The sequence below is a fragment of the Rhopilema esculentum genome, unplaced genomic scaffold, assembly GCF_057945365.1.
Source record: "Rhopilema esculentum isolate cy_ngs unplaced genomic scaffold, ASM5794536v1 HiC_scaffold_34, whole genome shotgun sequence".
NCBI classification, from domain to species: domain Eukaryota; kingdom Metazoa; phylum Cnidaria; class Scyphozoa; order Rhizostomeae; family Rhizostomatidae; genus Rhopilema; species Rhopilema esculentum.
This window is the reverse complement of record NW_028300845.1, coordinates 345,867-360,320: the sequence shown is the minus strand read 5'-3', so window position 1 is coordinate 360,320 and position 14,454 is coordinate 345,867. Positions and strand designations below refer to the sequence as shown.

The 14,454-nt window shown below is 35.3% G+C and overlaps 1 protein-coding gene across 1 annotated transcript in view; it reads left to right on the top strand.

Moving 5' to 3' along the window:
- Positions 1-14,454, top strand: part of LOC135684234 (FERM, ARHGEF and pleckstrin domain-containing protein 1) — a 32,944-nt gene that overhangs the window by 16,537 nt on the left and 1,953 nt on the right. The window contains exons 17-34 of the mRNA XM_065199693.2: positions 1,628-1,797; positions 2,331-2,383; positions 2,780-2,810; positions 3,526-3,659; positions 4,202-4,277; positions 4,965-5,066; positions 5,955-6,039; positions 6,407-6,519; positions 7,007-7,078; positions 7,952-8,020; positions 8,822-8,911; positions 9,479-9,595; positions 10,087-10,122; positions 10,658-10,748; positions 11,662-11,870; positions 12,623-12,730; positions 13,408-13,467; positions 13,867-13,958. Of these exons, the coding sequence (XP_065055765.2) occupies positions 1,628-1,797; positions 2,331-2,383; positions 2,780-2,810; positions 3,526-3,659; positions 4,202-4,277; positions 4,965-5,066; positions 5,955-6,039; positions 6,407-6,519; positions 7,007-7,078; positions 7,952-8,020; positions 8,822-8,911; positions 9,479-9,595; positions 10,087-10,122; positions 10,658-10,748; positions 11,662-11,870; positions 12,623-12,730; positions 13,408-13,467; positions 13,867-13,958 (1,708 nt within the window). The remainder of the gene's footprint in view (positions 1-1,627; positions 1,798-2,330; positions 2,384-2,779; positions 2,811-3,525; positions 3,660-4,201; positions 4,278-4,964; positions 5,067-5,954; positions 6,040-6,406; positions 6,520-7,006; positions 7,079-7,951; positions 8,021-8,821; positions 8,912-9,478; positions 9,596-10,086; positions 10,123-10,657; positions 10,749-11,661; positions 11,871-12,622; positions 12,731-13,407; positions 13,468-13,866; positions 13,959-14,454) is intronic.

Genomic DNA, 14,454 nt, shown 5'->3' with positions numbered 1-14,454 from the left:
CACGTTTATATTTTCATAGCTTATCAAGAATACTCAAATATAACTTTGCTTACTCTCGTCATAAAGTTAGAATCTCGTTGATCATTGTTCCAAGTCATTTAATGTTTTCCTTTGAGGAAAGTCTCTTTCTTATCTCCCTTTTTTAACTGCCTTTTATTTGCGATCGAGATTTCTTTCGAACTTTCTCCTTCGTTTGTAAGCTATGACGCTATTTATGTTCAGAGTTCGTTGTTCTGTAAAATGGCCGTAAATGAATTTTTACGTATTTTCTTTATTTTTTATAGTATTTAAGCTTTTAAAGCCAATGATTCGTTGCTTAGATTAAGCTCAGATATATTAGATGTTCAAGAATTTGAATCTAAGCATTAAGATTTTGTGTATTTTTGATTTATTGCTCTTTACCTGGGCTTCAAGTTGCATGGCTGCCTTAAATCTTTTACTCATAAGGACACGCATCTTATCAACACAATCTTTTAGCCATCTTTAAGCTTTCGTGAATCAATCAAAAGTGGTGTGAAGCCATATACTGTGAGAGAGATCCTTGGTCAAAAAATGCAAATTCTCGCGAAGAAGACCATTTGTGATATGGAATCAGGTCGATGGGCAGCAGTTTGATTGGGTATCGTCCCTTGGGGTGTACAGGAATCTGATTTGCTGTTATTATGCCTGCTATTTGCAAGGTTGCCAATCAGATTACTAAATACCGCTAACCAACCGGACTGGTAGATAGCATTATAAACAATTGAAATTCGAAGGAGTGCCTATAGGGCGAGTCACCATTGTCACGTTCTGTGGCAACACTTTCTGTTCAGGGATAATTTTCCATTACCATTAACTGCTTGGCGATGCTTTCTTGCAATTGTGTTTTTTGTTATACTTCTTTTGTGGGTGTTTTGTTGTTTCATACCTTTTCAAAAGGCAGCAGAAAACTTAAGGGTGGTTTTTAAATATTTCTTAAGTTCTTCAAAACTACCGCATGGCCTAGAGAATGGTAAACGTTTGGTTGCATTCGGAAAGTTTTTTGTTCAACATTCATGATAAAATACAAAGCTAGATGGTAATCAAAAGATAAGCTAGTTCTGTGAAACGATGTAGATATGATTTTATGGAACATTCGGATATTTGTCGTGGTACCCAGCTTTGTCACCATTTGCTTAGCATCCCGCTGCAACTTAGAGAGTGACTTTAGAGAAACTAAAAGATTGCGACAGAGGATTGAGAAACAGCAGGCGTATTGACAATTGTTAATTGCTAGTCGTGGTAACATGCTTGGACTACAGTGACTTTGTGATCGAAGGAAAAGATGAAAATCTTTGGTAGTTAACGATAGACAAATTTCTCTTTGATGAAAGTTTTCTTTTTGTTTCTAACTATGATGGCACGCTTGCCAAGCTGGTGCGTTTGGACCAATAATTTTTTACCGAACGATCGTTCGGTACTCTGCTTTTCGCAAGCGATCAATCTCTACTGCATTCTATTTTCGCAAAAGATCGATCGCTTTTCTGTTGCTCGCTACAAAATCCTTTCTTCTTAGCTACATTTTGTTTTCAAGCTTATTTAAAATGTAAACCAGGCTATCGAATCTTCGCGTGTCGTACATTTTCCATTGCCATGTCTCAAATTTCAGATTCTTTGGTGCAAGTGATATCCACTTCCAATGGCACTGACAGCAAAGAAAGTGGCCAGGCAATTTTGTCACAACATAACGGTGATATGGAAAGTGACCCGGTTTCGAAAAACGAGGATTCGTTTTCAGTCGAACATAAGGAAAACGGGAATGTTGAGCTTGATATGAAGGTATTGTTCGTTTGATCTTTCAGCTTTATAACTGTAGATGTTTAATTTAGTTTTTACACACTTATAATTCACTTCTTTTCTATCTGTGGATCCTTCATGTTAAATCTGAAAGATCAATAATATCTATTCATGTAACCACAACTTTGTTGATCACGGGATGACAGTAAATAAGGACACTACGGTAAGGACAGAAAGGGAGTGAAACTAAGTAATGGCAGAGAGGAGCACCGCCACTTGAATAGTGCGCGCGAGAACTAAAAATTGCTTCCTGGAACGTTAGGATCGTTGGTTATTCAAGTTGACCGTATAATTCGCTAGTATATTAATTATTTTTGTCGTGTTTAATAACGTCTTTTATTTAGTTCTGTAGTGTTTGAAATCAGTATTTAGAATTGCCTTAGCCATCATCTTTTTTAACACTTGAATCAATGTTTGTACCGTCCAGTTAAAATCAAGCGTTAAGATCACAGGCAACTCAAATTGACACCCTTTTATTGCTATTTCTTACATTTTTTTCGTTTCTTAATTTCTAGATACCGGATACTTTATTTCACATGGTGAACGAAATTCTCCTAACCGAGCGAACGTGAGTGATGTGATATTTTTTCAACGTTGAAGATAGCCACAAGGCAAATTTTATTCAAAACAAAGTCAAAACAAAAACAGGTTTAGTCGAGGCACGCTGAAAGTTTATGAATGGTATTAATTTCCTTGATAAATGCTCATGATGCACCTTAAACACCCTTTTTATGTAAAACTGGTAGCTTTTTTTCTTATGTAATACTATAACTTTGTTATACTTTCCTCACATTTTTGTTACCCTTAGTTTTGATGAGTTTCTTTGGTACTTGCAAGTGTTTTAAGTATGATTTTGCCCGCATCTTGGTCATATTTGATTACATTCGAGACGAGCTTTTGGCGACATCAGTTCCTTCCAACTCAAAGCACTTGAAATTTAAGTTTCCTTTACTTTTTGTTGTAGATATGTTAAAGACCTCGAAGTTTTGACAGTTGTAAGTAAATCCATTAGATTCATTTAACAGTCTAGTTTTTTCTATATGATACAACAGCGGTACCCACTTTTGAATAAAACCGGTACTATTTATAAGCTATGGGCCATATTTTAAAAAAGTTAAGGTTCTGTCTTTTTGTAGCTGCAATTTCAAGGCAGTTTCCTCTGCATTTCCCCTCTGCTAAACATTACTTACAAATAGGAAACTTTTTGCTTAGTTTTAAGCTGAAAAATTCTTCTCAGGTATTCAGTATTTATTGATATTTTTGAAAATTTGACTGATTTGAAGATATTGTAAAAACTTGTAAAAACGATATGACAGTAAGCCAAGGTTGAGAATTGGCTTCCCGCGCTTCAGACAAAGTTAACAGTTCAGATGAAAGTAAAATGTTTTAAACGATTGCAAGAAATGAAAACCTCATGGCGTCCCTGCGTAAGGCAGCAAATGAATGACCACTGTCGGTACTCTTTCATATTTCATCAGATATTCAAAATTAAGCCAACCTGATCTGATTTTATTCATAAGATTTTTTATCTATCAGATATACTTTGGAATATTTGTAGATTATTTTTTGCCGTGTTACACGATATCCGTGATAATACATGACTCCGATCAGATATCTTAATGTTATCTCACCAGGATTCTTACTGATATTTATCTCAAAGGAAAGTATTAGTTGAAACCAATCCTAAGTGATTTTTTTTATCTTCTTCAGTCCTTTAAAGAAGAAATGACCGCAAACGGCCTCATGCCAGATTCACTGATGGATTTATTTTTTGGAAATATCGACCCCCTTTATGACTTTCATTGCTCATTTCTTGCTGAGTTGGAGGACAAAGTATCAGTATGGTGGGTCAAATTTAAAAACATTTCATACTTTTTATGTTATACTCCCCCGTTTTTGGACTCACGCTTGATAAGATGAATGAAAATTCCATCCCAATAACATAAAGAATTTCTGCATGTCACTAGTAACTGTGACTCACTCTCATGTTTTTAATGCTCTGGGGTCTTCCTCGACTTTTACTTATCAAAATTAATTGCTAGAAACTAATCCAAACGTTGATTGCTAGATAATTATTTATTTTGCCCAGAAGTACACTTCAGAGTCAGCTTGCTCCCAATCCAACCACACAAAAGCTACCAATTGTAACGTTATTTTGAATGCCACAAAATAAACCCAACATGTGCTTCAAGTCAAAGATTTTCCAGACTCTCATTCACGTCGTACCCAACTTCAGTTGCTCCGATGCGACTTGCTTTGGTTACTGCAGTCGAACCAAAGACTTATTAGACAGCAGGTCATTTTTGTAACTATTACATCATATTTTGTTTGGGTTATCTCGAATTCAAAATTATGCGTAACTTTTTGTCTTCAATGACACTTACAGGGAGGCAGATCCTTCTGATTCTAACAATGTCATGAATATCGGAGAAGTCCTGCACAGTAATATGAAGAACCTCAAGGTGTGTTTATGTAATTTGTGATAATGTAGTGGAAGCACAGGGACAAGGACCGTTACCTTATTACGAAATGCTTAATGAACAGGTAAGAATCGGTTAAGATGATCGATGTAACCAGAGATGTTGGGAAATATCTTCAAGAACTAATAAGATAGGAGGTAAAAATTTTATAAGCACTGACAGGTGTTACATGTATAAAGAGTAAGTTCATTTTTGTAAGCAGTTGAAGATTAACTGCCCAGGAACAATTCTCTATTTTTGAAAATTGCAATCTTGAGAGAATTGGAATAGCTTTTATTGCATAGTACAAGGTCAAATTCTGAGATACGAATTAACAGTGGGGTATAACAAGCTCCAGGAAAACGTTTCCAAAACTCAAAGGCAGTGTATGTAGCATGCTTCAAGAGGCTGTATCTTGGTGTAAGCCAATCAAGGTTCACGTAGTTGGATCTAAACCAATCACAAAATAGCTGGGTTCATGTCAGCATTTCATGAGCAGTATGGACTTTAAAAAGCGGATGGAGTAGGTTTGTTATGACCGCCAAAGTGATATTATTTTTTATAATGTTGCAGCCTACTTCCATTATCGTAAAAGGTAAAATAGGGTCTGTTTTTAAGGCTTCCTTCTTGTTAACCATATTATGTTGAAATGATATGATACTATGATTTACTTTCATTTTCACTACACAGCTACTTGTCACTCACGTGAAGAATTTGGATGAGGTTCTGTTGAATTTCCACAAAGAAATCATCAAGTCACCAAAACTCAGCGTAGCTTGCAAAGAATTTGAGGTACATGGTTTTAATTTTTTGTAATTTAAACTACAAACGTTTTTTTAGCAGCTTTAGCTCTGTTGGATTTTCGTGTGTTTGCTGAAGTGATTCTTGGTAATGGAAGCACGCCAGTAGCAGCAATTCAAAATAAAGGCGATTTAGTTTCTTGACAAAACCACTGATTCTGGCCTAAATTGCTCACGAACATGCTCGTGCCTTGGTATAAGCTTCTTAATCATTTTTGGTGTTTATCTTGTCTATTTCTTTAAACAATGTACGTCATTCCTGCTTATTATGCGTCAATAATGAATAATATAACTTATGGTTTTGCCTCGTTCTGGAATGGTATCTCGCCTGAGAATTGTTTCTTATAACGTCATTTAGCAAACTGAATCGTAGCCATGACTGTGACAATATCATTAAGCTTTGTCGGTTTAAAATGTCTTCTTGGCCTAAACAGACAAGTTAATTCACGTTTACTTTCATAGTAGCATTCATGTCTACTGCTTTATTTTGCACAATTCCCTAAACATTGTACTGCACTGGCCTTTGTTCAAATTTTCGTAGTTTGTTTTCTGAATTTTGCACTATTTGCTTAAGATTTCTTAAGATGAAATCAGAAATAGAAGATTGAAAAAATTAAGTCTGGCAATGTTCGACGCGTACTAGCACAAACCTAATGTGTTTTTTTTAAAAAACTTATTTCATAATTGTAGTAAGCTGGTCTGCCAATGTTTAGGAAATAAATTTTCTTGCTTACATTTGCACAAAAATTGGCACTGAAGGATGAGCCCTCCCGGTTAATTAATCATTCGTCTCTGTGGGTCTGATTACAATTTTTATAAATAAGATATTCTCGTTACCATGTCGATTTTAAAGCTGATTTGTTTTTCCTTTTTCTCTTAGCTTGACAAAGTGTGCTATCTTCCGCTTAATACCTTTTTGTTAAAACCAACTCAAAGACTGCAGTACTACAAAGGAATTTTTCCCAGTAAGTTTCCACTTTTATTTTTACAATATTGCAAACTTCCAATCAAATGGCCTTCAAGCAAGCACCTTGCAGTGAAAGTGAAGCTTAAAATGTGTACACTTTCGAAACTTTGACAGTTAATGGAAAATGCCATGTATTAGAAATAGCTAAAAGTTCAGAACGTTGTACTTTGTGATTTTCTTTATTTTGTTTTGTTCCAATTCAAAGACAATGCCTTCTAGAACTCTCACAAATTGGTTTGAAGAATCGCTCTCCCTTGAATAGTCGTTCCTAACTTTCTCTTATTTGTAAACTCCTCAAAAAGTTCAATCGAATATATTACGCTTCGTTGTTCGGAAAATCTAGCTTTAACTTGTTTTTGTTTCAGGGCTTTATAAAGAATGTCAGAATGGGGATGAAGTCAACTATAGCTTGACAAAGGCGGCCTACTTCGAAGTTTCTGATATTTTAGATTTAGTTTCTGACCACGTCACGATGCTTGTAAGTATTTTTGCACTATGAGCACGCTCAATTATCATACCAATAAACTATTTTAAATCAATTCTTACATTGTTAGCATCCTTTAAAACATTAACCGAACTTTAAAGAGACATTATAATATTCAAAGAAACAGACATCAAAAAAGGTCTGTTGGAGTAAAAAGCGCCGTCCCTCTTTTATTGAAACCATCTCAAGTAATTTTATTTGATATCTGATACTTGTTTCATCACAAATGATTAAAAATAATTGCGAATCAAGGCTTATGGATTTTTTAAAATATTAAAGTTTCAAGCCCAAACAGCTTCTCGTGATATCTTTTCATAACGTTCGTTAGTGTAACTTGGTATTTCTTTTAGGTGAGGTTTTTCTTTGGAAAGTAGAGGAAAAGTTTGTAATATTCTTTCATTTCCTTTCAGCTGTTTAATACCAGTGAGGGGTTGGTATGTTTCAAATTCAGAAAGTGATGTTATTTTTTTATCTATTCCAGGAAAATCTTCACAAGCTAATCGAACTTGACAGGGATTTAATTGACGTAGAAAATATCGTCCATCCTTCAAGGGTAACTTTTCTTGCTTTTTAGTTTATTTATTTGTTCGTCCTTGAGAAGTTCTAATCCTCTCATGGTTTATTTTTGGCTTTATGATGAATATCTATTCAAAATTCTTGCCTGTTGCTCCTTATTTACCTTCAAAAAGAAGATTTGAGAATGTTATTTCTGTCATAGTGTCGAGCACTGTTAACAAGTCTTGCAATTTTTTCTGCGCGAGATCGACTTTACGTTTGCTATCCTTGCAACGACGAAGACGGAGATTTACTCTCGTGACGAAATGTCAATCAATTTATACCTTTTTCTTAGTTCTTTAGTTTTTCAAATTTTGTTTTATTCATTCATTTCATTTTGTATACCCTGAACAGAGTTAAGTATTCAATTGAGTACTGGGTTCTAAACTGCCTTGTAGAAATATTTCATTTTCCCTGGATTGCTTCCTATTTTGTGTGGTTTCTTCGTATTGTTTATCTCCTTCAATATCTATATATATATATATGTTTATATATTACTGTATGCTGGTCTGTCATGAAGTGCTCGATACCGTATAGGCAGAGCTGTACACGCAACTCTGATCACTTTAAGCGTGAAACTCAAAATAGCAACTTAGATTTGTCCTGTTTTATACACCAAATAGCGTTTAAAAGTCAAGAAATCCGAATTCTATAGCTCTTTTCGCGCAAGGCTTAGCCGCGTTACATTCTTACGCCAGTTTGCTGCAACTGGAACAACTCTGCCTGAATCTTCCTGCTGCCTCGCTCACTCTCTCAATCCCCCATCCAATCTGCACTGTATTTATGTTTTTATCATTCCTATATTCTGTTTTTGTCTTAAAACCATCTGTTTTTGTGGAAGGATAGTTAATGTTTCCTTCTTGCCTTCTAGGAATTCATTCGGGAAGGCTGCCTTTACAAAATTTCTAGAAAAGACCCACAGCCAAGAATGTTTTTCTTGGTATGGATTTTTCGTCATTTTTTAACATTCTTCTTCCTGAGCCTAATCTCGGTAGAGAAGGTATTGACATAAGTATGTCTCACACGCTGTGCTGAATACATCCCTTAATGGCTCTTCAGGCAATGCCAACATAGCATACAACAGATCGACACGATGTACGGTTGTCGACAATGTAACGAGAGTTTCAGTGAATTAAGAGGCTCCATAATCCAGGATGCAGGGGTGATTCCAGTAAGGGCTTTAGCAGTGTTGTGATGCTTAAACTGAGAGTATGTTGCACTTTAGGACTGCACTGAGCTAGCCATTTCAATAAAAAAATTAGTACAATCAATAGCCACCTTTGTTTATGGATAGGTGTCCTTGGAACATTTTGGCATTGTTCTATCAATGGTGTCTTTAGAAGGCCAGATTGGAAAAGACCGCATTTGGCTATGTAGAAAGTCCAATCATGTTATCTGGATTCTTGACAAATCCTGCTGAGATATTGATGCACTTTCGGCCAGGTCTTCTTCTAAAAGACCAATTCGGAGTCTGGAAAAAATGTTCCGAATTTTCAACTGGCAAATTTTAAACTCTTTAGAAAAAAGAAATTACCACAGGATCGAATGATCAAATACGAGTAGATGTAAACTCTTTTAGTAAAAAAGAACTGACTTCCGAAAAGCTGACACTGCGAATAAAGCCAGCAGGAGTGAAGAAAATGTGCATAGATTTTACTCTGTTTTTAGCGGCCTATAAGATATTCTGTAATTTGGTTTACTGCTATTTCTACAATGATACCATATTCCTTAATGTTTATAGTTTTCAGACACGCTATTGTACACTACGAAAGGACTCACCCAGAAAAACCAGTTCCGCATTCGGGCACACATACCACTTCATAGCATTAAGGTAAGCATGAGCCAATAGGAACAGCGGCGTGCCCGATTAATTCTATTGTAACCATATTAGTATTTAGACTAAGTTTCCTTGTTCGTCTTTTTGATCAACGTTAGAAAGTTTTTTTCTTTATAATTGAATAAGTTCTTTCTTATTCTTTCTCGATTTGCTTGTTACTATTTTAATCAAACTTTATCCAACATGCATGTAATAAGAAACTATATTAATAGCAATTGAAAAACAAATAAACAAATAAGAATGAAAATGGAAACACCTCTTGATTAGAAAATAAGAATAAAAATTTATGATATTGAAACTACTTTTTGCTTTTTGTATGCTAAATCAGTCAAATTTGCACATAGATATAAATAGTTTTAATAACGATAAATTATGAACTAGCAATTTTACATTTCTTTATTCATTTATCTTAGCTGTTGAGCTGAGTAGTTTTATAGTTAGGTTTATAGTTTTATAGTTGACCTCTCATTCAAAGTTAGTTTTATTAAAAGAATAAAATTTCATAAAAACCTAATCTTTCAAATGTGGTCTTACGAAAAAACGTTTGTTTTTTTGTTTTAGATTGAGGAGGGGGGATTTTCAATGCATGGCTTATTCACATTCACCGTACACAGTTCTTCGGGAAAGCCAGTTCATCTAGCTGCCACTTCTCATGAAGAGCGTTTGAAATGGCTAGAGGTACGTTGTCATCAGATGACTTTCATGCAGACTTTTTGTTTAGGGCTCCTAGTATCATTTGTGCGTCGCCCAGGTTCTTATTCCCGCATCTGCCTTTGGTTTTTATACCGAAGATTAACAAAATACGTCTTTTCGTTATACAAAGTTCCAAGTTTGTACATAAAAAAGGAACACATTATACAGATACTCTGATACTCCTTTAAGTATTTCCTTTTGGATAATGACCCAACGTAAACCCCAATGAAAATTCACATCCAGGTGCATATTGAAATGACCTGGCAGGATAGACTGGCTTGCTGTTTGATTGTCTCTTCATTCAACCATTCAATCCAACTGGAAAACGGACTCTTGTCTTCATAATTCTAGATTTCATTTACTAAAGACAAGTTCCTAAACACCTAAATGAAACGATGGCCTTGCACACATTGTCGGTTTGAATGGATATAACAGCACTTTTCTAATGTTAGTTTTCTCGAATCTGATCTCTACAGGATTTGGCAACAGCTGTAAACAAGATCAAATCAAAGGTACCACTATCTGTTCATCCAACTTTTTGCAATAAGCGTCTTTATGTTTTCATATGGTAAAATATTTCTTGGCAGTTAACTGTGTATCCCACGCAGTGCTGCTGTTCCAGGCCCGAAACATAATTGGTTTCTTTATTTCCCTTAGGTAAGAATGGTACAATTAAGCTTTTGTCGGAATACTTATGCAAATTTTGATCTTTAACTTCTAAGCTCTAAATTCTATGTTGCCTTTAAACATTTGAATATGTATTTCCTACAGTAGAGTTTGCGATCTATGTTCTGACGTTTTATACTCTGAAGAGTGTCAGACGAAAAGCTTTAGTTTACTCAAATGTTTCATTTTTTAGCCATTTTTTCATTGCCAAAAGCCATTTTTAATTTTTGTACCACCAAAAGATTGCTTGAACCTAATAATGTTAAATATAACTATTAGGGTGTTAGAATCTATGATAGAGGCTATTTTTTAAGTCATGTGTTATCGGATGCATGTTTAGAGCTGAAAAGACAACCTCTTGTCATTTTTTTTCTATTTCAGGCCCTTTGTTCGACTTGCAATGCAAAACAAAATGGCGACTCCGAAGCAAATGATGATAGCAGCTCTCCTTTCACTTGCTATTCCTGCAAAGGTAACTATAAATTTTGCAGCGACGATATAGAAGAAGAGTAATGTAATTTAAACATCGATTTGCCACATTTTTGTGTTGCTGTTGTATCTAAGAATGTTTCAAGATCACATTGTATAGGCTCGTCAGCCTTTTGGCATTGAAGATGTCACGTGAAAACTCAAGACATAAAACGACACTGTTTTTTGTCTGCTATACCTTGTATGTCGTGTATGCCCAATCCAATTTTGTGCTTAAGTACTGTATAGCTTAATGTGCAAGTATGTCATCCAATCTTTGTGGTAAAATTCGGGTTTTCAAACTTTGTTACAAAGAGATCAAGAAATAGGTACAAAAATTGAGCACAAAATTTATGTATGGTATGCAGTGCAAAAGTGAATCACCCTTATCTCATTTTGTTATAAAAAACAAATTCAGGATTAGCGTGCAGTTTCCTAATTTTTTGTTGATTTCAGTTCTAAAAGGTTTTTTAAATGCCATATTCTTAAGAGCTACTTCTTAGAAGCCTAAAATGTGACACCAGATAACATGAAATTTTAACACGTAATTAGTCTCAAGGAACTCGTCTTTGATTTTTGGAAATGCAGCTTAGTATGTCACGTCAATTGAAAAACAAATTGAAATGCCACTAGCAATATTTCTTTGTTGTCGCCGTACTGGTTATTTTTCCGAGCTCTTATTTATGTTCATTTATGTCAATTAAGCAAGATCCATTGAGAAGTATCATTTTTTGCCCCACCTTTATATGATGGGTTTTCAAAAGGTTTTTAAGTTTGAGGGTGGTCAGGTTATGGTTTTTATAGACGGTTTGTTATAAAAGAAGTGAGTGTATCCTAAATAGATGAAAATCATGATTCAGGTTGTTGACAATGAAGGTAGGCAAACATTTTCTTAAATTCTTCTTTCTCCACAAAAGATCAATTATCTGCTGCTAATTACCCTACGACGATCACAATAAACAGTCGCTCGAAAGATGAAGAATCAGAAGACGAGGAGATATCAACAGCAGAGGACGTCTCCACACTAGAACGAAATCATTCACGTGCTAGAACTTTGTCCACGCGTCGGGTTTGCTGGCACAGGCATACAAGCATAGGCATGAATGAATACAAAACCTCGATTCAGGTAAAGAGACACCTATTTTCTTGGACGGCATCTTTGATTGGGTATCTGTCCATACCACCTATCGACCATGTCCCAATTCTGTTATACAGTCTGTATCACAGCCATATATACACTAAATTGCGTGCGGTTCAATATAACTCTATAATAACAAGAATGTAAGTAAATTGCACAAGGAAAAAATGGATTATGCATAGATTAAATGAATTTATTTGTATCACAGCCAGTAAACGATAAAGAGTAACTTTGCAGTTATGAAAATCCTCGTATAAGTTTCCTAGAGGCTTTTCAATTTAGGCAGTTTTTAGATGGGGGCTTATACGAGGGGAAAAGTTATGAAAATCACATCCAACTTGCCGTACAAAAAGCTCGTATTGTAGCTTTGTAAGCTCGTTTAGTAAGTTAATTACATTGGCAATTTTGCTTAGTAACTCTTTCTTAAACATTAAACCAAAGTATAAACCAGACCACTAAAAATATTATTGTCCAGAATATTAATATATTCATTGTCGTCGGTGGTTTCTTTGTCATCACCTCGTTTTTTGGTTCTTTTTCATTCTCCACTGAATGTTCCTTTGTCTGAAAATTGATGTAATTTTCTGTTTTATCTCGACTAAGTCTCGATTAAGTCCAACCGTATCTGGGATATAGCGAACTAACACCATCTTTACTTCTCATATCCACATCATATCTTAGATGAAAGTTTGGGTTTAAACTTTCTGTCATCTGAATTTATTTTTTATTGTATTCAACAGAATAACCTCAGTGGTGAACTGTTTACAAGGTTCGAAAGTCAATCCAAATGGCAACGCCTCTGGGTCGTGTTCACAAATTTCTCATTGTTCTTCTTCAGATCTTGCGAGGTTGGTTACACAATGTTCTACTAGTTACCAGGTCCTATGCATAGCCTAACCATTGCTCCTGGCCAGTAGTGGCGCCAGGGGAGGGCTAGGGGGGCTACAGCCCCTCTGTCAGAAGCATCTAGCCCCCCCCCCCCATCGGAGGAAATTTTAGATTATTGTCAGAGCAAATTTGACAAAATAACGTACGAAAACTGCTTATTTGAGTCATTTTAGCCCCCCTGTCGGAAGCTCCAACCCCTCTGTCGGAAGATTTCTGGCGCCACCTCTGCTCCTGGCGACAGTGCATTTGCAGGTTTGCTTGTGCATTTCAAGCAGGATGACGGTGCTTTGTGGCTTATACAAAAAACCACTACAGTTCATCTGCAGTATCTCATAATTTGATCCTCATTTCTCTATTATCCTAAAGCTGATCATTACTCATGAAAGATATCATGCCAGAAAATAGAACTTCCAGATTTGATGTAACAAATGTCAGCCAGGAATTTAACATAAAATGTTTGAAGACATTACATAAGCTGCCATTTTCAATCGTTTTATTATTTTCTAACAGAAATTTTTTTGAAATCTTTTTTGCTTGTTGTATGAAGTATTGGCAAAGAAGAATTTTAACTGATATATCAGTTTGATAAAATTTTTTTGACAAATAACTATTTAAAGAGGTTTATTCAAATTTAAAGGATGATGAACCAGTTGCAAGTCTGCCACTCATTGGATACACAGTCTCACAGCCATCAAAGGTATCTAGATTGAATTTCGAAACATTTATTTAAGATTAAAAGTTTCATCTACAACTTTGAGATTTTTTATGTTTTCGATTTTTGTGAAGATTGGCCATCCTAAGCAACCACAGTGCTTAATATTTTGGCAAATGAAACAGTAAATATCTGGTTTCTGGTTATCTGAGACTGCCAAACGCAATAAACCATTATTATCTGTTTTCTCCTAAAAGTTTTTATTTACTTTCAGACTTCATTCCTAAACATAAAAGGCTAGTCCACTGGACCAGACATACATACAGTAATTTTCATTAAAATATGCTCACAACAAATGTTAACAGGTAGAAATTGCCTTCCCTTCTCCTCTTAAACAAAACTCAGATATTTCATTAACTCTCCTTAACTTCAATTTTTCTACAGGATGATGGCATTGATGATGCCTTCGCTTTCAAGTTGCAATTTAAAGTTCATGTATATTTCTTTCGAGCTGAAAATCCATATGCTTTTATAAGGTGAGCATGTTCAGTTTTATTACAGGAAAACATTAAGTAGAATTCATTCCCTGTTTGCCTCGCTATTAGAAACATCTACCAAAGGCTGTCCGTGATGGTAAAGATGATCAAAGAAGAAATCACTTCAAAGCTCATGATTCATTGTAACCATAGACATAGGGAGCATTTCAAAATTAGAAGGGCCCATGTAGGAAAAAAGGAACATCTCTTCAAGTTGGTATTACACAAGGCGCATAATTTGGCCCGCTTCTCTTTCTCATATATTTTAACAATCTCTCACAGGCTATCCAAGATTCAACTGTATCCATGTTTGCTGATGACACCTAGTCTGAGATTTAACTCAGCTGAATGAGGCTATTAATAGTGACCAAAGAAAACTGGGCACTTGACTCAAAGGCAACAAGTTTGCCTTGAATGTTGCAAAATCCCTCTATTTAATACACAGCCTTGGCAAAACAGAGACCGATTTTATTTTACCAATATAAAGTCCAGCAAA